The sequence below is a fragment of the Rattus norvegicus genome, chromosome 1 (assembly GCF_021556685.1).
Source record: "Rattus norvegicus strain SHRSP/BbbUtx chromosome 1, alternate assembly SHRSP_T2T, whole genome shotgun sequence".
Classification (NCBI taxonomy): Eukaryota; Metazoa; Chordata; class Mammalia; order Rodentia; family Muridae; genus Rattus; species Rattus norvegicus.
Window position 1 is genome coordinate 265,406,945 of NC_141534.1, and position 22,219 is coordinate 265,429,163.

The window sequence follows — 22,219 nt, forward strand, 5'->3', positions numbered from 1 at the left end:
CCTGTCACTCCCACCAGTCTTCGATTTCTGACATCTCATCATCAAGGGGCAGCTATCCCTTGACCCAGTCGTGGCAAATACAATTCCCTTCCTAACAGGATCACCAGAGTGCCATGCTAAGACTCACAGCCAAGTTTGAAAATGGCAGCTGCCTTCCTGAGTCTGGCATCTACGATACGAGGTGAGGAGTGTATATTGCCTCTCGGATTCCAGCCCAGTCTCCAGGGTCGGGTTGGCAGCTGAAATTCCTGGCTCCACTATGTTCTGGCTGTGCAACCTTGAACATCTCATGTTGTTTTTTTTTTTTTTCTTGGCTCTGGCTTTTGTTATGTGAAATTAGAATTTTTAAATGAGGGAATGATACTGCAGTATTTTTAAAGGACCTGGACACTTAGGAGCCATTCAACACGATAAATGATAATGAGGTTCTGCCTCTCTAGGTGCACTTTAGGGAAAACCCAGGGCCGTAGGCCAAGGTCGTGAGGTAGATAAAGGTGACTGAGCCTAACACCCACAAGCTTGGTAGCTGTGGCCTCTCAGAATCCCTGAGACATCTGAGGGGGGCTGAACCGGAGGTCAAAGATGATCTTGGACAAGCAAGAGAATTCAGATGTCTAGATGTTCTTTCTTAGAATAGGCACCACACCAGGAGAACCAGCGTGGCAGAAACAAGTCAGAATCAGGTTGATAAAGGCTGCATCAAATGCTTGAATTACCCTAGATGCACAAAACACATGAAACTCAAGACGGATGATCAAAATGTGAATGCTTCACTCCTTCTTTAAAAGGGGAACAAAAATACCCTTGGCAGGGAATAGGGAGGCAAAGATTAAAACAGACACAGAAGGAACACCCATTCAGTGCCTGCCCCACATGTGGCCCATACATATACAGCCACCCAATTAGACAAGATGGATGAAGCAAAGAAGTGCAGGCCGACAGGAAGTGAATGTAGATCTCTCCTGAGAGACACAGCCAGAATATGGGAAATACATAGGTGAGTGCCATCAGCAAACCACTGAACTGAGAACGGGACCCCGGTTGAGGGAATCAGAGAAAGAACTGGAAGAGCTCGAAGGAGCTCGAGACCCCATATGAACAACAATGCCAAGCAACCAGAGCTTCCAGGGACTAAACCAATACCTAAAGACTATACATGGACTGACCCTGGACTCTGACCTCATAGGTAGCAATGAATATTCTAGTAAGAGCACCAGTGGAAGGGGAAGCCCTTGGTCCTGCTAAGACTGAACCCCCAGTGAACGTGATTGTTGGGGGGAGGGTGGTAATGGGGGGAGGATGGGGAGGGGAACACCCATAAAGAAAGGGAGGGGGAGGGGCTGGGGGATGTTGGCCCGGAAACCAGGGGAACAACATTTGAAATGTAAATAAGAAAGACTCATGTTAAAAATGAAAAAAAAGGAAGAAAAAAATAAATAAAGGCTGGGCATGGTGCTGGAGCCTAGGCGGGAACAGTTCTAAAGACAGACAGACAGACAGTCAAGAAAACACTTTGGGGACTAAAGAGGTGGGCGTGGGGTGAGCAGAGCCAGAGTGTTAAGACAACAAAGCCAAGATTAAAGACAGCAGCTGATCCAACAGCAAAGGCAATGCACTGGGTTGCTGAGACCTCAGCAAAGGATGGCTCAGCGGTTAAGAGCACCGACCCCTCTTCCAGAGGTCCTGAGTTCAACTCCCAGCAACCACATGGTGACTCACAGCCATCTGTAATGGGATCTCATGCCCTCTTCTGGTGTGTCTGAGAACAGCTACAGTGTACTCATAAAATGAATATATCTTTTTTAAAAAGAAGAAGAATTATGATTTTTGTGGGGTTTAAGCCCAAGGTTGCAGAGTATAAAGCACACAGCAGAAATACAGAAAATGACTAGGGGTTGGGGGAGCTAGGGAAATGTCTCGGTGATTAAGAGCCCTTGCTGCTCTTCCAGAAGTCAAGAGTTCAGGCATCTCACGGCTGGCGCTGGCTCCTCCTCCAAGGGTCCCAACGCCCTCTCCTGGGTCCCAAGGGCAGCTGCACAGCTTTGTGTAAAGGGGAAGAGGGTACAACAAAAAGCAGCGTCCTCTTCCCAAGGCAGGGAATGGAGTCCGCCCTGGGTGTCCCATTAGTCTCAGGGGAAAACAGAAAGGTGATATTGTTGATGGTGACAATAAAAAGGGGCAGGAAACACTGTTGCCCTGATTTTCCATCATAGTGACCGCCGTACCCAGAGCCAAAGACTTGCCCCGTTACCGAAGCAAATCCAAGTCAGGTACAGTGTCAGTGTGATAGGGCACCAAGACCCAGCCAGGGCATAGCAGGGAGGTTCTACAGATGTCATCCAGTGACAGTTTACATCATGAGCCATGTACCACCGCTGACACACACCGAGGCCAGTCCAAGGCAATCTCTGTTCTCAGTGCACTATTTGAGGGGCTTATCAGAGCCAGCGCTTCGATCCCAGTAAATGAGCTCTCCCTCTCCTCCTGCCTAGTCTCTGGCTGCCTACACTCAGCTTTCAAGGGACACTGAGTGGCAGCCATGTGGCAGCCCCTGTGTCAGAGATTTCCTGGGGTCCTCCTGGCGTCCCACAGAGTTTCTGTATTTCACCCTCTTTCCAGGTCTGTTGGTGGTCTCTGCTCACTCCAAAGAACCATACTGCCACCTGCTGGCAAAACGCGCAGGTAGCCCCGGGACGCCAGAATGTACTGGAAATTCCCTGGCTCTCTTTGGGGATGACATCCTGACCTAAGAAGGTTTTCCCCGTCCACCGCGGGAAAACACGGCTCTGTTCACTCTGGCTTTCCTGTCCCTCCCGGGCCGGTGCGCTCTTTCTTCTCTTGTTGAGAAAGGTGTGTCCTTCACACCCAAGCCGGACTCAGCGAGTATGATACTGGAAAGAGCCTGACACACAACTCACCCGTTCCCCCAGGAGTTTCGCTCTGCAATGAAACACCACAGCACACAGCGCACACAAGAGCAGCCTTAGATGCTCTAAGACAAAGGCTTTTACGTTTGTTTCGCATGCTAATACGTCAGGATTCACCTTGCCTGTCATGATAACACCGGGTGAAAACCTTTGACATCTGGGGATGTCAAGAGAGCACCATGGTGCTGGTCAGTAGGTTGATGGTATCCCAGCAACGCTGCAATGACATTTCTTTAATGTTTCCGGCTGGATTGAAAGACACGGGTGAGCACAAGGCTCTGACCCGCAATAACACGATCATTTTCATTGGCTCCTCAACAATCAATCAGGAGATGGGACTAGTCTCCATAGGGAACAGGGACTCAAAGGCTTGTGCTGCCCAACGGTACAGCTCATACACCGTGAGATCTGCCCTGGAATATGTCCCTAATCCCTGAAATTCTCTCTTGTTATGCACTGTGATGATTATAATGAGAGGAATGTTACGATCAAATTTTCTCTAGTAAGAAAAAAATGATTTTTTTCTTTCGATTTAAAAAAATATTGGGACTGGAAGCTGGAGAGCTGGCTGAGGAGTTAAGAGCATCTGATGCTCTTGCAAGAGGATCCGGGTTTTAGCCCCACATAGTGGCTCGCAAACATCTGTAACTCCAGTCCCAGGGGATCTGATACTCTCTGCTGGTCTCCTCGGGTACTGGGCACACATGTGGTGCACTTACATACGTGCAGGCAAAACATTCATACACAGAAAATAGTGAAATAATTTAAATTAGAAATAGATATTAGAACTAGGATTTAGTAAATAATAATAAAAACAACACACATATTTGTCCGGTATGTGAAAGGCCCTAGAACTTCTCAACAATGAAATACACACACACACACACACACACACACACACACACACACACATATGTGTGTATTAGGAATTTATTTATATATATAATGGTAGGTAGATTAATGATATATATTATTAATAGAAGGTAAATAGGCAGGTAGATCAGTAGACAGATATTATGATAGAAAGCAACCAAAATGCCCTTCAGTTGGTAAGTGTTTACGAACTGATATGTCTACCCACTGGAACATTATTCAGTGGTTGAAAAGGAAGCTATTGAAAAGGAGAACTTGCCTGCTATGCACAAAGCCCTAAGTACAATCCTCATAGACAGACAGAGATGCAGAGACACAGAGACACACAGAAAATCCTACCAGGGATGAACCTTAAATACATGTTGCTAATGAGAGAGTCCCATCTGAACAATCTACATGTTATACGACTCCAATTACGTGCCATCTGGAAAGACAGATCTTTAGAGGCAGTAAAAAGATCAGTGGTTACTTGGAGCTTGCAGGAAAGAAGGCAAGGAGGCTTGAATAGATTGACCTCGGGGGATTATCTTCAGGTAGTGAGACTGTCTCTGTGAGACATTGTTGCCAAACATTTATGACACTAAACTAAGCACTTACCAAAATGCACCGAGCCTTACAGAACCAAGACCGAACCTTAATGTGTGAAAATATTGAATCGATAAATAAAAACTCAGGGGGACATAAGACAAGGTGCAGAATGTGACCTAATAGCCTTCAAAGGGATGAAGCCATCACCTCTGAATGAGAAGGGGAAAGGTTGGGTCTAAGCCTCTTCAGAAATGAAGAAACGGAGTTGTAAGCCAAACAAAAGGAGCTGCGTTAAACAGGGGAAAGGCACCCAGGTTATCAACTGCAGCCCAGACACTAGCTCTGAACAGTGGAGTTACATGGGTGGTGGATGTTAATGAGCCAAGCTTCTCACCAATGAGCAAGCTCACGGGTGAACAAGAAGACCCACCTTGCTCATGGATGACAAGCCACGAGACCTCAGTTTGCAGGAGACCTCAGTTTGAATCATATTTAGCCTAAGGCAGACGCATACAGCCGGTGACCAATAGAAGCATTTGTACAAATATTATAGAAATATGTTGTATGGCTTTGTATGTGTGCACGTATGTCCTCATGCCAGGTGAAAGGGCCTAGAAGCAATGATAATCCAACAGGCAATGGCCAAGAATCCATCCAGTACCAAGAGTTTAGTTTTAAATACCTTCTTCCGAAGAAGTTTAACTCCTTGGAGAAATGTTTAGTCGGGAAATGTACTACACAAGGAAGCATAAAGCATGTTGCAATACCAGTGAGGCAGAGGTGGGGAGGAAACTCCAAAGGGACACAGAAGTCAATGGCAGGGTCCTAATGACGAAAGATGGACCAATTTAGAGAACAAAATGAAGTGACACAAATTACCATCCAAAATTAAAAATAAATATGCACGCGTCTTTGTTGATGTGGAAAACAAAAGAATAGGGATGAATGGTATTTTTACCTCTATTGTTCTCCCTTGAAAATGTAAAACCACAGGTTAATCGTATGAGAAGTGCCAATATGGGGCCAGTTCGTAGAAAAGCTGATCTGCGTTCTTGAAAACTGTCCATGCCATCAAAAACAGAGTACAAGGCTGTCACAACCTGAAGGGACATCACAGCTGAGATGGTTCGTTTTTGTCAACTTGATACAAGATCTGGAAGAAGGGCAATGAGGTTGAGGACCTGTCCCCATCAGATTACCCTGTGGGCGGTCTGTGGGTCGTCTTCTTGACTGATGATGTGTGGAAAGACCTAACCCAAGGTAGATGGTGCCATCCCTGTGCAGGTGGTCTTGGGGTATATAAGAAAGCCAACCAAGAAAGCCAGGAAGAGCAAACCAATAAGAAGTACTCCTCATGTCTTCTGTTTCAAGTTCCTGCCTTGGCTTCCCTCAATGAACTGTGACCTGGGATAAGAGCAACAGAAAACAAATAGAACAGCAGGTGACCGTGATTCTCAGACAGGAAAGTATACCAGATAAACACTAAGAAAAGTATGGTCTCTGGTTATTAATGATGCTTCAGTATTTGTTCATTGTGACAAAAAGGGGGCTCTCTGTATTGTCTCACGGTGAATCTGAGACGGTTCTAAAATGCATTTGGTCTCTTTGAGAGGGGCTTTTATTTATGTGTATGGAGCCTGGAAGTGTGTGTACATTGGTTCAGGCTTGCAGAGGTCAGGGAGGGGTGTTGATCCCTCTAGCACCAGAGTCACAGGTACCAAACGTGGGTGCTGAGATGAGAACTCAGGTCCTCTGGGAAAGCAGCAAGCACTCTTAACTACTAAGCCATCTCTCCAACCCTTAATAACATTTGTTTGTTTTTTTAAATAATGATATGGGGATGACTAGGAAGAAATAACGAACACAGGCGAGAGAATTCAATCCAGCAGACGCCTCTCCTTCACTAAACACGCAGGTGGCCTCTCGTACTATCCAGCTCTATTGGGTGACGCTGTGTGTCCTAACAGGGGCTGTGATTTGCGACCACTGTTTCACTCCATCCATACAAACAAGCCATCAAGGATGCCGTTACTGCTTCTGTTTTATGAACGACAAGACAGGAGGTCAGAGAAAATAGATTGGCTGCCCAGCTTTGAAGGCAGTGGGGACACTCCCATTGCACTCCCATTATCTTGTCATCTCTAAACCTGAAATATCTTCACCCACCATGCCAGTAAATACATCTTCTTAGTGATTGCATTCACAGTTGAGACCACAGGTTGTACTGAGTCTCGGAAAGCCATTTGTCTGGTGGGAGAGACATGGGGAAAATTCAACTTTCAAAAAGGAATTTCTTACTGTTTTTGAAAGTGGCATGTGGACCTGGGGTAGGATATGTGGAACTTGAGCTAGGCTCTTGAAACTGGAAGGAAGTGAAAAGATGGAGGGTGTGGGGGGGTTCCTCCAGGCAGGAAAGCTGAAACTGCCTTACAGGACAGCCAGTAGGCAGCACTCCCTTGTGTAATACAGGCTTGACCTGAGCCCAGTGGGGGCTGCTGTCTGTCTATCTCGGCCTTCAGTCTGAACTTCATACAGCGTTTCTTTGTCAGAAACAAGGAAAACTCTTTTTTTTTTTTTTTTTTTTTTTTTTTTTTTTTTTTTTTTTTGGAGCTGGGGACCGAACCCAGGGCCTTGCGCTTCCTAGGTAAGCGCTCTACCACTGAGCTAAATCCCCAGCCCCCAAGGAAAACTCTTTAGATTCCCCTGTAATGCTTAAAGCATAGAACATTCTGAGTCGAGAGCCTTATTTAACCAACTGACCTAGTATGTTTCTCAGCTTCTCATGCAGTGATACAAACGCTTAAAAACTGGGAGCTGGGGGCTGGGGATTTAGCTCAGTGGTAGAGCGCTTACCTAGGAAGCGCAAGGCCCTGGGTTCGGTCCCCAGCTCCGAAAAAAAAAAAAAAGAACCAAAAAAAAAAAAAAAAAAAAAAAAACTGGGAGCTGGGGAGTTAGGTGGGCCAGTGATTAGAGTTTGCACTACAAGCTTGAAGACCAGGGTTCCAACTGTCTGAAATCCACGTAAATGCTAGGTGGCGCAGCAGTCTCGGAAAGCCAAGACAGGCTCCCCAGAGCTCCTAGCTGGCTAGCAGGTCTAGTCATGATCATAAACTCTAGGATCAATTGAGAGTCCCTGACTCAATTAGTAAGGTTGGGGAGACAAAGAGGAAGAATACTGACATCAGCCACAAGCCTCCGCACGTGAGTGCACGTGTGCAAGCGCACACACACACACACACACACACACACACACACAATTAGATGCACACACACACACCACACACATTAGATGCACACACACACACACACACACACACACACACACACACACACACACACACACACGGTTTCAGCTCCTCCCTAAAACTGGATTTTCTCTCTTCCCCTTAGGCCCTCCTCATCCTGATGCAAACCAGCTGGAGATGGTAGCTCCAACCAGTTTTATAATGGAAACCCGTTCCCTCCTCCAGCCCAGTCCAATCCCACCAGCACTAACTCAGTTGTCTTAACCATTTGGCTGATGCCAGTGCTACTTTCTTTTCTTTTAAAGCCTTTGGTCTGTTAATTTTAGCTCAGATATCAAGCCTACAAAAATGTATCCTAAAACAAAAATGTATTCTAAGACCAAAATGTATCCTACTAAGTTATAATAAAAAACCCTTGCATATGTTATCCCACTTTCTTGAACCAGTGTTGCTGTGAAAATGTCTGATGGCAATTTTGTATTTTTCCTCATGTCTGTGTTCTATGGGTATTTTACTTAAATTGTAAAGGACTTCTTCCCTCTTCTTTAAAGTCAAACTACTGGACATCGCTGGTTCACTTATATAGCTATGAGGTATGTCTTTTCAACATGTCATTTCTGACTTTTATTCTATAATCTCAGGAACGTTTTCTTAAACATTTTCAAATATTTGTTCTGTTCCTTTGCTTTTGTATCCTTCTTTGGAGAAACCTGTATAAATGTTAAATCTATTCTCCATCTGGGTCACATTCTCTTTGTGGTTCTTATTCATTTGACTTTTGCTTGTGTATTCGGATGTATGTGCACACACATGGAGGTCGTAGGTTGATATCTTTCTGCCTCAGTCTTTTTAGACAGGGTGTCTCACTAAACTCATTGATCGTCAACTATCGGGCTCATCCTGTCTCTGCCCCCCCAGCTGGAACTGCAGGCACATCCTGCCTAGCCTGGCTTTTTTTTTTTTTTTTTTTTTTTTTTTTTTTTTTTTTTTTCGGAGCTGGGGACCGAACCCAGGGCCTTGCGCTCGCTAGGCAAGCGCTCTACCGCTGAGCTAAATCCCCAACCCCTAGCCTGGCTTTTAATGTGAGTTCTAAGCCTTCAAACTCAGATCCTTGGGCCTGAAACTGTTGTGTTTAATAAAAAGATAAGAAAGAAAGGAATAGGTTTGGTGAAGGCACGGTACGATGTGGGGGAAGGGCCATCCCTTCCCGCTGGGGTACCAGCCACACGATAGTATAGTATAGAATAGAGTTTATTCAGGACATGGGGAGGGGAGTTGAGAGAAAGGCAGAGAGACAGACAGACAGAGAGACAAAGAGACAGAGTAGAGGCACAGAGGGCGGTCATGAGCATGTGGCGAGAGAGGAGGGAGAGGGATGGGAAGAGAGGGGAGCAAGAGTGTGAGGAGGGAGCAAGCAGCCCCCTTTATAGTGAATCGGCACGCCTGTCTGTTGCCAAGTAACTGTGGGGCGGAGCCTAGGCGAAAGCCAACAGTAGCTGCGCGCTCTTTAGTAACAGCTGTTGCCCCGCCCCTTGTTCTGACTTGCTACATTTTCTCTTTCCTGTTTGCTTAAGACATGGTCGCCTTTGGTCGTTCACTCTTGGGACCCTTGTGAGCCTGTGGCTCTGAAATGTTTTCCATCTGTTTTGACCGCATATCCCCTAGCTGTTGCCCCCATTCTCGGCTATCATTCGGCAGTTTGTTAAGTATTTCTAACTGCTCACCTCCATCGGTGTGTCCTGTTTGAGTCTAGCCTCAACAGTGTCTCGTGTTCGGGTCTAGCCTCAGCACTTTCTCTTTGCTGAGGGACTTTGCCAGGCTGGTTTCCAGGGTTCTGGCTGCAGCAGCTCCAGCCTCTCTTCCACAAAGCCCACACACTACAGTAAGGTGTCAGTGTTCCCTGTTTTGATCACACCTCTCAATACAGCTCTTGGAGAGGAGTTCCTCCTCTGTTCCGGGCTGGTTGAGCACCTGGCCGCCTCCTCCTTCTTCCCCCACCACAGACGGGAGAGAGCAGCTGTGGTTCTGTTGGTGTCACCCCTGTTGTAAATCTTACCTCTGCGTTTCAGTTTGGTTGTCCAGCTTCCCTGCTTTGACAGTGACTTGGACAGATTCAAGACGATGGCAAAACTCAGAACCTACATTTTTAACTCTAGAGCCTGTGAATTTCTTGTTTCTTTGGCTTTTATGTTTGATTGGGGTTTTTGTTTGTTTGTTTTTGAATTTTTGTTTGTTTCTTTGTTTATTTTTGCTGGTTTGCTTTTGGAGATTTTTGGGGGGTTTTTTTGTTTGGTTTGGTTTGGTGTTGGGACCTCATGAAACTGGAAAGCTTCTGTAAGGCGAATGACACTGTCAATAGGACAAATCAGCAATCTACAGATTGGGGGAAAAAATCTTCACTAACCCCACATCCAATAGAGAGCCAATATCCAAAATATACAAAGAACTCAAGAAGCTAACCACCAAAAAAACCAAACAACCCAATCAAAAAAATGTGGTATAGAACTAAAACAAGAACTCACAACAGAGGAATCTCGAATGGCTGAGAATCACCTAAAGCAATGTTCAAAGTCTTTAGTGAGTAGAGAAATGCAAATCAAAACGACCCTGAGATTCCACCTCACACCAGTCAGAATGGCTAAGATCAAAATCTCAGGTGACAACACCTGTTGGCGAGGATGTGGAGAAAGAGGAACACTCCTCCATCACTGGTGGGATTGCAAACTGGTACAACCACTCTGGAAAATTGGAGATAGATCTACCTAAAGACCCAGAAATACCACTCTTGGGAATATAACCCAAAGATGCCCCACCATGCCACAGGGGCACGTGCTCCACTATGTTCATAATGGCCTTATTTGTGATAGCCAGAAGCTGGAAACAACCCAGATGTCCCACGACAGAAGAATATATACAGAAAACGTGGTTCATTTACACAATGGAATAGTACTCAGCTATTAAGAATGAGTTTTGCCGCATGCTGAAAGGGACTGGATATAGATCTCTCCTGAGAGACTCATCCAGAGAAAGTCCAATACAGAGGTGAATGCTAACAGCAAACCACTGAACTGAGAACAGGACCCCCCTGGGGGGAAATTAAAGGAAGTATTGAAAGAGCTGAAGGAGCTTGCAACCCCATAAGAACAACAATGCCAACCAACCAGAGCTTCCAGGGACTAAACCACTACTACCCAAAGACTATACATGGACTGACCCAGGGCTCCAACTGCATATGTAGCAGAGAATACCCTTGTTGGGACACCAGTGGAAGGGGAAGTCCTTGATCCTGCCAAGGTTGGACCCCCAGTGCAGGGGAATATGGGGGGTGGGGGCAGTAAGGGGGATGTATGGGGGGGAATACCTGTATGGGGGAGGGGGGAGGGGGGCTTATGGACAGGAAACCGGGAAGGAGAATAACATTTGAAATGTAAGTAAAGAAATGTATCTAATAAAAAAATTTTTAAAAAAAGAATGAGTTTTGCAAGCAAATGGATGGAACTAGAAAATATCATCCTGAGTGAGGTAACTCAGACCCAAAAGGACATGCATGGTTATGTTCTCAGTAATAAGTGGATATTAGCCAACAAAAAAAAAGTACAGAATACCCAAGATACAGTCCACAGAACTCAAAAAGGTCAACAAGCTGAGGGGCCCAAGTGAGGATGCCTCGTCCCACTTGGGAAGGAGAAAAAAGCAACCACAAGGGGAGAGAGAAGAAGGGAGGGGGAAAAGGGGAGGGAGGGAGGGAAGGAGGGAGGGAAAGGAGATGGGAGGTGGAGGGAGAGGGGAGAGGGGAACATGATCTGGTATTGGGTGGGGGTTAAGGACTGAAGCCCTGAGGGCCAGCAGAAAGAATGGAAACAGGTGACCTCAGGAGGAAGGAGGTTGGGAGGACCCTCTAGAATGTACCAGAGACCTGGGAAGTGAGACTCTCAGGACTCAAAGGCGGGGGGGGGGGGGGGGCACCCTAGATGAAATGCCCTACAGAGGGGAGAGGGAACTAGTTGCTCCCACCTCCAGCAGAAAGACAGGGCATCAAGTGAGGAATGGGGTTGCTATCCCAGTCAAAACTCTGATCCATAATTATTCCTGTCTGAAAGAAATGCAGGGATGGAAACGGAGAAGAGCCTGAGGAAAAGAAGGTCCAGCAACAGGCCCAAAGTGGGACCCAGCTCAAGAGGAGGCCCCAAGGCCTAACACCATTACTGAGGCTATGGGGCATTCAGAAAAAGAGATCTACCATGACTGCCCTTAAAAAGACCCAGCAAGCAGCTGAAAGAGTCAGATGCAGATATGTGCACCCAACCAACGAACAGAAGCTGCTGACCCCTCTGGTTGAATTAGGGAAAAACTGGAGGAAGCTGAGGAGGAGGGCAACCCTGTAGGAGGACCAGCAGTCTCAATTAACCTGAACCCCCGAGATCTCTAAGACACTGGATCACCAACCAGGCAGCATAGACCAGCTGAGGTGAGGCCTCCAACACATACACAGCAGAGGACTCCTGGGTCTGGGTTCAGTCAGAGAAGATGCACCTAACCCTCAAGAGACTGGAAACCCTAGGAAGTTTAGAGGTCTGGTGGGGTGGGTGAAGTAGGGACATCCTTGTGGAGACACGGGGGAGAGGGTACGGGGTGGGGAGAGGCAATACGGGATGTGAAACTGTGGGGGTGGGGGTAGACAGGGAGGGGAATAAAATCTGAAGTGTAAAAATAAATAATAATGAACAACAACAACAACAAAAAAAAGACAGAATCATTCTACATAGTCCTGGCTGTCTTAGAATTCACTAGGTAGATGAAGCTGGCCTTGAAATCATCAAGGTCACCTGCCTCTGCCTCCCCAGAGCACACCCCACTTTCCTGTGAATCTCTTAATGTGCTATCTGACCAGCAGGAGCTGAGGACGTTACTCAATTAGTAGAGTTTGCTATTACAAGCACAAGGCCCCGAGTTTGAATTTCCAAGAGTCACATAAAAAGCCAGGCATGGCAGCGGTGCCTGTAATCCCTGTACTGGGAAGCAGAATCAGAAGATCCCTGGAGCTGGCTGACCACCCAGTCTAGCTGAATCTGTGAGTTCCAGGCTCAAGGAGACCCTTCGTCAAAGACGACTGTGAAAGATTACAGAAAATAATGACCACTGGCTTCCACATAACACACCTGTACATACACGAGTGCACACACAAAAAATAGGAACTGTCACATAACTACTCTCTCCAGGTCTTCTAGAACCAGTACTAACCTCCTCAAATGCAAAGTGCTCAAACACTGAGAAAGGCAAGACACTTTATGCTGCGATTCTAGGTCACCAGTAGGATTAAACTCCCGACAGTTGAGACACCCCAAACCACCACCTGCTCCAAATCAGTAACACAGCCCAGAGTTTACCCCGTAAGAAACAACTGAAGGTTGTTGCTTGGCAGTTAAATGCCAGCCGAGCTCCTCCGGGACAGGAGCTCATGGGGTGGGGGAGGGGGCTGTCTCCCAGGTGCAAGTATCACAGAAGCACGGGACTGAAAAGCCCCTGGGGGTCCAATACAGAAGCCCTGCATCTGCACCAATCCTACATCGTCACTACCTTGTACATAAGACTTGACCAGAGAGCAGAACAGGCAAGACAGGAGTTCCGTAATGGCATTAATACTTTCCGCATTAATACTGCTTTTCCACTCAACATCTGTCTCTTATTTCAATTGATTCCTTTGTTCTGCACTTTCTCTTACCGCCCTCCCTCAAGCTCTGGCGCTTGAATAGAGGTGTAGCCCAGTGCTGTCTTTACAGAACTCTTACCTACTCTAGGTCTCAGGCTTAATGCTAAGACAACAGCCAGGCAGGAGGCTCCAGGCACCTGGCACCTGGCAGTGTGGCTGGCGCCAATTAAGTCAGACTGCTCTGAGGCCGCCTTGGGAAGACAGGCTTAACAGCCTTATGCAAGAATGGCTGCGTAGCCGCCGTCACACTTGAGTTACGGTCTGTTTAAACCTGAAATCAACTGTGATTCACAGTTCCCACTTCTCAGGATAAGGAAGCTTTCAGGGTATCAGCAGACGACAGTCAGAGTCCTAAGGGTATGAATGCTTCTTGCCTTCCTTCCAGAGGGACGACAGTGAGAAACAAGCCTAATCTGTTCTTTCAGGAGAGAATTCCCCTCTAAGTCTCACTCTATGGTACATATTAGAAATATGGCCAAGCTCAAGCATGGGGTAAAGACAGTTAAGAAGGCCAGTGCCTTCAGAGGATCAAAATGTATCCTGCTATTCCCTGGCAAGCATGGTTTCTATAGTTTTCTGACCTTGTTACAAAATAACAGGGAGTAAGTAGATCTTGTTCCCACCACAGGGCAGGTTGGAATGAAGAAACTCTTATAGAAACAAAGTAGACCATGCTGGCTAGCCTGTCAGTACTCTGAGCTCACACTTTTAATAAAACTTGTCCTTGCTTTGAGGATCAGCAAGAACGCTTATATCTGTTCATCTGTCAAAGCCAGTCCAATTAAAGGCACAGTTTAATAGTGAGAGACTTGTGGGGTGATAAGTAGGGAACATTGAGATTCTGTCTTCTCCCCTACACAACACCTAAATGGCACAATTCATCCCATCCTTGGCCTGCTGTGAAGGTAAAAAGGAATCAGCAGTAGCAAAAGGAAGGGGGACCCCAAGGAGGAGCCCTGAACTCAACTTCCAAGAAAGGGGGCACAAAACACACAAGGAAATGGAAAGTCTGATACTTTCAAAGGAAACACACACATACACAAGCCAACAAAACCTGAACAGAAAAGCTAGACGGCTGGTCTACACGCCCTTTAAAACAAAGGCCTTATGATGCTAGGAGAGCACAAGGAAAATCTGTAGGCAGTCAAGAACGTGCTTGAACAAAACACAAACAGCAACACAGAAAATGTAAAGAAACAAAAACAAATTCCGGAGCTGAAAATCGTAGCAGCTAAGTGAAACTAGTGGGAGTTAAAGCTGCATTTGAGCAGACAGGAAGGGAAATGAGATGGGAATCAGAAAGTCTGAGGAGTAGAAAGAGAAACCTACAGAAAGAACATTGGCCATCCATCCTGAAAGTTAGCCGTGGAGGGAGTATCTCAAGAAATGGTGTTTAGAAAATTCCCAAACTTAATGAAAGGCATTAATATAAATATTAGTCATATAATATAAGAAGTTAATAAATTCCAGTTAGGTTAACTCTCACAACAACACGTTATCAAACTTCCCAAAGCTTATCTTTCCAAAGATACTTGAAATCAGTGGAAAATTTGACTTTTAGCAGCTACGAGGAACCTTCAGGAGAAACGTTTGAAGCCAGAAGCCAGTAGGCCAACATATCCTAAATACAAAGAAAAGGAGCCAACCTTGAAACTAACATCCAGCAAAGCTGTTCTTTAAAAGGAGAAATTAAGGCATCCCCAGGTTGAGGAGTTGGGGGAGGAAGGGGGGGGGGGACACATACCTAAGGGACCCCAAAGATAAAATGACAGGAAAGCAACCAGATGCCATGGGAAAGATGTAACTCAGTGAGATAGATGCACAGGCAACTGTAAAAGCTGGTGTTTTGTTTTTTTGTTTTGTTTTTATGTCTGATGCACATATGAACTCACAGAGACTGGCTGTGTGCTCAGGGCCTGCACAGCTTCAAGCCATATGAGGTCAAAGCACCTGCCAGGGGCCGCCCCCACACTTCTTCCTTGGTTCCTCTTGAGGTAGTGGAAAGAGCGTCAATGGGGACAAGAGGACAATATGCAGAATGCAGAGAGAAAGAAGCAAAAAGAAGCTGCAGAGAGCAGAGGGAGCAGGCAGGCTTCTCCTCACCATGCGACAGAACAGGTATTTTCTTAATAGCTTACTAAAGAGGACAAAGCTGTCTTCTTACAGACTGTTTTAATTCATTTAGCAATAAAAGGGCAGATTTTTCTTTCTCTATGCAACAAAGATTGGAGTTCATTTCTCATTCTGCATATTGTTCTCTTAATTTTTTAATTTTAAGTTGCCTTATAACTTGAGTTATTCTGCTCTGCATTCTCGTTCTAATCTTGCTCTCTCCTCCTGCTCTGACAGAACAATGCTCTTAATCCCAATGCTATGTTCCCAATACTAGACTTTCCAATGTTATGCCTGCCAATGTAATGTTTCCTAGTCTTTTGTACCTTTTCTAGAACAGATCACATGATTCTTCCAAGCCTCCCCTTTTTACAAAAGCTCACTAGAAGTTCAAACATATATCAAGTCATAAATTGAGTAAGAAGTACACAAGAGAGATGTTTACATGCATATCCATTGAGTAATTATCTGGCTAAACATTTGTTATCTGTCACTAGCTCAACAGGTTCATTGAAAGTTAAAAACCATAATTTTTGTGACTAAGTTATTAGTGAAGTTTCATATAAACTCACCCAATATTTTATCTTCTTGTCCTTGCACCTATAGTAAATCCTTAGTCTCCTTTGTGTGACCTTTGGTTAGTGGAATATGCACTAAGTTGCAGAATGCCTGCTTGCTATCTCAAGCAATTAATTCATGACACTTGAATACTGGCAGAGTTCTCATTGCTGTTTTAATTATCAGAGAAGGCTTAATAGCAGTCCTATTATAAAAGAACTTAGTAATCACTAGTATAATTTTAGGAATCCTTATAGAATTATTAAGAAAACGTCTATTTGTCTCTATAGCATCATTGTTCTGCAGAGATCTGCTCAAAAGGGTGGGCTGATACCCAGCAATGGTTATATTTAATAACAGGAGATAGCATATTAATAGCAGGAATCTTTCCTAAAATGTACTCTTCCCGGCCTTGCCTAGAGAAGCAATTCTGTCATTAACAGTTCATGGCAGAACCATCTCAGGGAGGTCACTGACAGCTTTTAGCTTCTCCTTGAGGGCTCCTGGCAAGAACTGAGAGGAGGGACATTTGCTCCCCTGCCCACCCTCCAACCAGGAAGCCATCTGCAAGTGATATCCACTGGAAAGGAAAATCCAGCGTCCTCCCATGGAGTCTCCCTGGGTATACCAACCACCTCAGGGACAGTCTGATGCCCAGGAGTCACACAAAAAGAACTTCATTCACCACTATTCTGTAGACTTTCGGCATTTTTTTTTTTTTTTTTTTTTTGCTTTGTTTGAGCATCTTTTGACTTACTGTTCTTTTGTTTGCTTGCCATCTTTTGGGTTTTTGTTTTTTGGATTTTTTTTTTTTTTTTTGAGGGTCTGTTTCTTGACCAGCAGCCTAACTAGCTAGGACACTGCACGCTGGAGAAAGAGGCAGACAGAACGAGGCCGAGTTTAGTATTTTATTCACTGATCATAGGAGGGTCTCATGAACGTCAGGGTGACTGCGACTGAGGTACCAGCACCTGGAAGGAGACCATCGCAGAGCAGTCACCGCTGGCCAGAGGGCTCGGGTATCTCCCCCTTGTCAAGTCTTCGCCTTTGTGAGGCCCCTCCTTCTGGTGTAGCAGTTTTATTCCTGGCTCATTCTCAACAATTAAAAATTCATAAAAGACTGCTTGCAAGAAAATATCAAAGTGGATAAGAAGAGTTTCTGCCCTTCTTAGTGTCTAAAAGTAAAAAGGGGAGTCGGGGAGGAGGAGGAGGTGAGGAGAAAGAAGTCAGGGGTCTGCCATGTGTCTTCCTTCCCCAGAACATCCTACAAAAACAAACGCTAGACGGTATCAATGCTGCCTGGAGATGGGCTCTGTCTCTCTGAGGAGCCACTCGAGAGCTTCCTGGCGGCCTTGAGTCTGCAGCTCCTTCCCAATCACATCCCTGCAGGTCTGGTGGTAGCTGTTGAGCCAGTCACACTGCAGAGGAAGAAAGAAAGACACCACACTGTTACCTTAGGCCAACGGTAAGGGGCCCAGGTGCCATGGTCACAGAGAGAGATGAGATGCACACAACATCTTGTTCTTTTGTTCCTGGATCCCCGAGGGCCGCTTCCCTGGGAAAATCCCCTAGCAGTTTCATTCCTGGCTCATTCTCAACAATTAAGGCTTAAAAGAATGTTTGCAAGAAAATATCCAAGTGGGTAGGAAGAGTCTCAGCCCTTAGAGTCTAAAAGTAAAAAGGGGAGTGGGGGGGGGGGGGAGGCGAGGAGAAAGAAGGCTGTGCTTCACCAGCAGCTGCTGAAGAGTGCAGAGTGCCAACATAAACTAGCAGTGACTGTGAGGGAACCAAAAATAACCTGGAGGCAAGCAAGGCTCTGGGCTTCCCCGTGTGCAGGGCTCCCCCGGACACCTGGAAGCTACACCCACTGGTAATTCATCACTAAGCTAAGGGCGCCTTACCGGGCATGTGGACTCACTCCCTTAACCCTGAACTATCCTTAGGACAGTGGCAGACCTAACCAAGCCCCACGGCTGTAAAGACGCCTGCTGAGACCAGAAGTTCTTCAGCTTCCTACCCTATATCCACTAAAGCTGAATGACGACTGCCCAAGCCCAGCTGGCCCTGGTGTGAACCAGTATTTAGAGTGATCGCAGCTTGTGGTTCTTTATGGCAGGGCTGGAGACAAACTAGACTCACAGCCCCTTGTGGAATATGCTACCACACCCCCACGTACCCCCCCCCCAAAAAAAAACCTTTTTAAAACAGAGTAGATGCTGACAGAACTTGGTGTCTGGGAACTGATAAGACCAGACCTGGTATTAAAAGGTCTGTGATAGGCACACAAGGTGAAGTCCCCTCCTTTTGGAAGTGGTGGGAGAGGGAAAATAAAATGCATGAGGAATGGAGTTCACAGGATGGACTTGACCACCTAATCAGACCCAGACTGACAAGGTCTTTGGTCCGGCTGTAGCAAGTGAGAAACAAGCTATTCAGGGAGGCTGTGTTATTACAAAGGAGCTAGCTACAGGGAATAGGTTCTAACAGGTGCCTGAGAGAGCCTACCTGAGAGTCGCATACAAACCAAAGGCAGACAGATGGGCTACTGCTGTCAAAGGCTCTGAGAGAGTCACAAGGCCCTGGTGCTGACTGATAACCACAAACGTCCCTGCCTCATGCAATGACCGTGAGGAGAGGGACTGAGGTAGCACACGTTAAAACCAGTGAAGTGCTGTGTGTCTGTGTCTGCACCATCACCGCAGAGAGCTGTACGGCTGTCAGCAGTGGATGCAGCTCAGTAGTGAAGGTGGTGGCCTGTTGTAACTTTGGGGCCGAGGGGACATTCCCAAAGCCCTTTTGGATGGGAAATGAGCGAGAGATGATACCGAACACTGACTCCAGTGGCCCCGTGGCCCTGATGTCTGCAGGGGACCAAAGTCACGTCAGACTACAGTCCTCTACTGCCATCTGGTGACAAAAGGTGGACACACTCAAACAACCTTGAAAGGGAGCGACCACCAAGGACAGACTGACAGGAGAGTGCAATGAGTAGATATTTTACATCAATGGACAAACCCTGTTGTGTGCTATTACCATTCCTTCTGAAAAACTGGTGCCCAAGCCTACAAAGTGCTGTGTTAGACAGAGGCCTGGCTAAAACAGTAAGCAGCACGCTTTCCGGCGTGTCAAACACTGCCTCCTACTCCCCATGGAAACTTGCTTATGACCCACAGAATAGTTGTCCCAGATAAACTCTTCAGCGACTTGGCCCGGCGAGGTGTACTAATAGTCACCGACACGGCAGCTCCCAGTGGCTTATGCCCAGTGTCAGTGGGTGGGCTGTGAGTCTTGTTAGCAAGACTGTTACAGGAAAAACCAGCCCTGCTTAACTTCTCCTCCTGCACACATCCTGACTCACAGGTGGTCAGGGTGACCATGTAACATAGTTACCTGGTCAAAAACTATAGCTTTGGGCTTTCAAGGGTCCCTCGGTAAGGACCTGGCAGTGCCCAGAGGAAGCTACAAGAGGCACAGGTCCGTATGGGACACGGGGTTTTGAGGGAGGTGGCTCTCAGCGCTGTGTTCCTGCTCTCTTGCACCCACGGCATCAGTCTGGCAGGGTGGAAGGCTCGTAAGCTGCAGAGAGGACTCTTTCCACTGAAGAGAGGCACAGGACACCAGGCTGCTGCTAGGCTGAATTTCCTGTTCTAAATCTGTCTATAATCTGAACAAAGCAGACAGCCAGGCCCTGTCAGTGTTCTGTAAACAGAAATGCTGGCTGAACCCTGGGCACCAATGACACAGGAGAGCTGACCAGGAAGTGGATGAACTTCCTCTGTAACCCATATGTTAAATGACAAGAGGCTCCTAGCTGGGTAAGTCCCACTCTTCGGCCTCTGGAGAACGCCTGAGCCCTCACGTCCCCCCTCTTTGTGGCCAAGGATACCAAGCATCCTCTTCTTCATGGCCCCAGTGAAGACCAGTTCTGCATCCACAGGGGACGGGCCAGCAGCTTACCCAAGGACCAACTGTCTTATTCCTAAAGTGTCTTTTTGTGCGTTTCCTGCCTCAGCCCCATCAGTCACCTGCTTTCCCTGGGACTCCTATGTTGTCCCGGGACCTGTGTCCTGGTCTCCAGCCTCCCCGATTAAACCTGCTTTGTCTCTGTCTGCTAACTGTCCCCGCCCTACCCAGGTCCTAGTCTCCTCTCTGGCCTTGATCACCTGCCTGACCCCTTGGTCATTACACCAGGTACTTTGGCCTGCCACTTATCCAGCCTCAAGAGCTGGAGGACTCACTGTAGCAAGAGCTTGATATCACTAGCCCTGTGAGCCTGGCCAGTGAACACTGCCATGCCACACACGGTGACCATGGCAGTGGCAAACAGACCGAGACCACCTCACTCGTCTACGCAATCTGAGCACATGTCGGGTTCTGTTTCTTGCCTCCTTAATGCTTCCTGCAACACAAGAGACCTGGCTTTTTGTAGGGAGGACAAGTGGGTCCCTGTTTGCTAAAGAAGACTATTACATTTAGATTCTAAAACGCAGCCCACAAGCTCCTGCTCTAAGGGCGGGTCTTCAAAGGTCATGGTCTGGTCCCTGCTTCTAGGCCCTCTCTCTCACTGCTTCCTGGTCCACTGACATAAAAACCCTCTGCCTAATAATACTCCTCACTCTCACGGAGCTGTTCTTCCATGCCCTCCCCACAAAGATGGTCTGAAATTTCCTCAAACACAGCCAAAGCAAACCCATTCCCTGTAGGCTGTTTCTGTCAGCTCTAGTGGACACAAGCAGCTGATACATTTCCTCAGTGCACCTAAATAGGAGTAGAGTTGTCTCTCTTGAAAAGCAATGGCCTACTGTGCCTACCCATGAGTCCTTGGGCCCTACAGCCTATGGAATAGGGCTACCTGTGCTAAGAACCCAGCACATTCAAGAATGGCTAGACCCAGAGGAGACTCCAGAAGCAGTCAGCTTCTGAATGGAACTGTGGGAATGGACCAGAGAACAGTCTCCACCCCTTACTAACATCTCCTCCCAACGTCCACCCAAGATCCCCCATTACCTCTTTATCTGTAAGAGCATCCACATCTATCATTTTGGTCTGGATGGGAACCAAAGTTAGAGGTTCAAAGGTCAGGCTTCCTCGGTTATTGAAATTATACTGTAGGAGAAAGGAAACAGCAGATTATACTCCCCTTAAGCACAGGGAATGGCTGAGTTCCTCCGCCAAGCCTGTCACCCCACCCCACCAAAGAAGTGTACAAGTGGGACCTGACCAGCAGTCACCAGGCACCTTGTCTTCAGACAAGGAGCAACTTCCCAGGCTCTGCTGAGCCCACCCCTCTGAGTTACCAAGAAGCAGGAACAGTGCTCAGAGCTCCCTACTAACAGGTCCACAGAGCTAATGTTTGCTGTGAGGGAGAGGTGGACAAGATATGAGTGTCTGGACTTGGGGAATCTCTGGTGATATGAGAGTGTCTGGACTTGGGGAATCTCTGGTTTGAGTCCACAAGATTCTACTGGGGAATAAAGCATCTGAATCAATAAGCCATGTGGCCAAGGTGGTCCTGTTTGCTGAGTGTGTGTAAGAGGACAGCATTCTACCATGTGAGCCTCAGGGATCACACGCAGGTGCCTCTGCCCACCCAGTGCAAAGCTCAGGCTCTTCCATTCACTGGTTTTTTTTTTTCCCCCTGTGGTGGATAGTGCTGTGGGTGGAGCTCAGCCCTTGCGGTGCCTAGCCAGGATGCTACCACTGGGCTACATCCTCTGTCCCTTTCTGGTTTTACAAAGGAAAGAAGCTTCCAGTAAAAATCCCTGTATGGGGGGAAAGAAGCTCCATTTTGGATCTACCATGGCACAAAAACATTTAGCTCCCCATAATCACAGTAGGAAACTTTTAAGCAAATAATGTGAACACTCACCTTGGTCTTCGCAGGGACCACCAAAACAACGTTCTCGATGCGGATCCCAAACGCCCCATCTTCATAATACCCTGGCTCTAGAGCAAACAACTCAAAATGAGAGGCGGCCCACACAGAAGCAGCACTCCAGAGACAACGCCCCCGCCCAGGACGGCAGCCCAGAGACAACACTACAGGCGTCAGGCTCTAAGGGTCTGAAAACTAACCATGAGGCAGAATTCGGTAAGGAGTCTGCTATACGGTGCGCGTTGTGTACCAGAGGACACAGTGAGGTGGCTCGGAGGCCTGTTTACAAACACTGAGCAATATAACGTAGCAGAACACAACGTGTCTGGCACGACCCTGTACACAGACAAAAATGTCTACACAAATAAAAGACCATGTTTTTTTTAATTTT

At 46.9% G+C, this 22,219-nt stretch overlaps 1 protein-coding gene across 5 annotated transcripts in view; it reads right to left on the reverse strand.

Moving 5' to 3' along the window:
* Positions 1–16,846: 16,846 nt before the first annotated feature.
* The window catches only part of Xpnpep1 (X-prolyl aminopeptidase 1), a 50,121-nt gene continuing 44,748 nt past the window's right edge, over positions 16,847–22,219 (reverse strand). For 3 of the 5 annotated variants that reach the window (XM_087602694.1, XM_087602676.1, XM_087602657.1), the window contains 3 exons: positions 21,823–21,899; positions 20,961–21,059; positions 16,848–17,371 (listed from right to left, as the gene is read on the reverse strand). In XM_087602694.1, coding sequence (XP_087458820.1) covers positions 17,243–17,371; positions 20,961–21,059; positions 21,823–21,899 — 305 coding nt within the window. In that variant the 3' untranslated portion in view covers positions 16,848–17,242. 5 annotated transcript variants of the gene reach the window in all.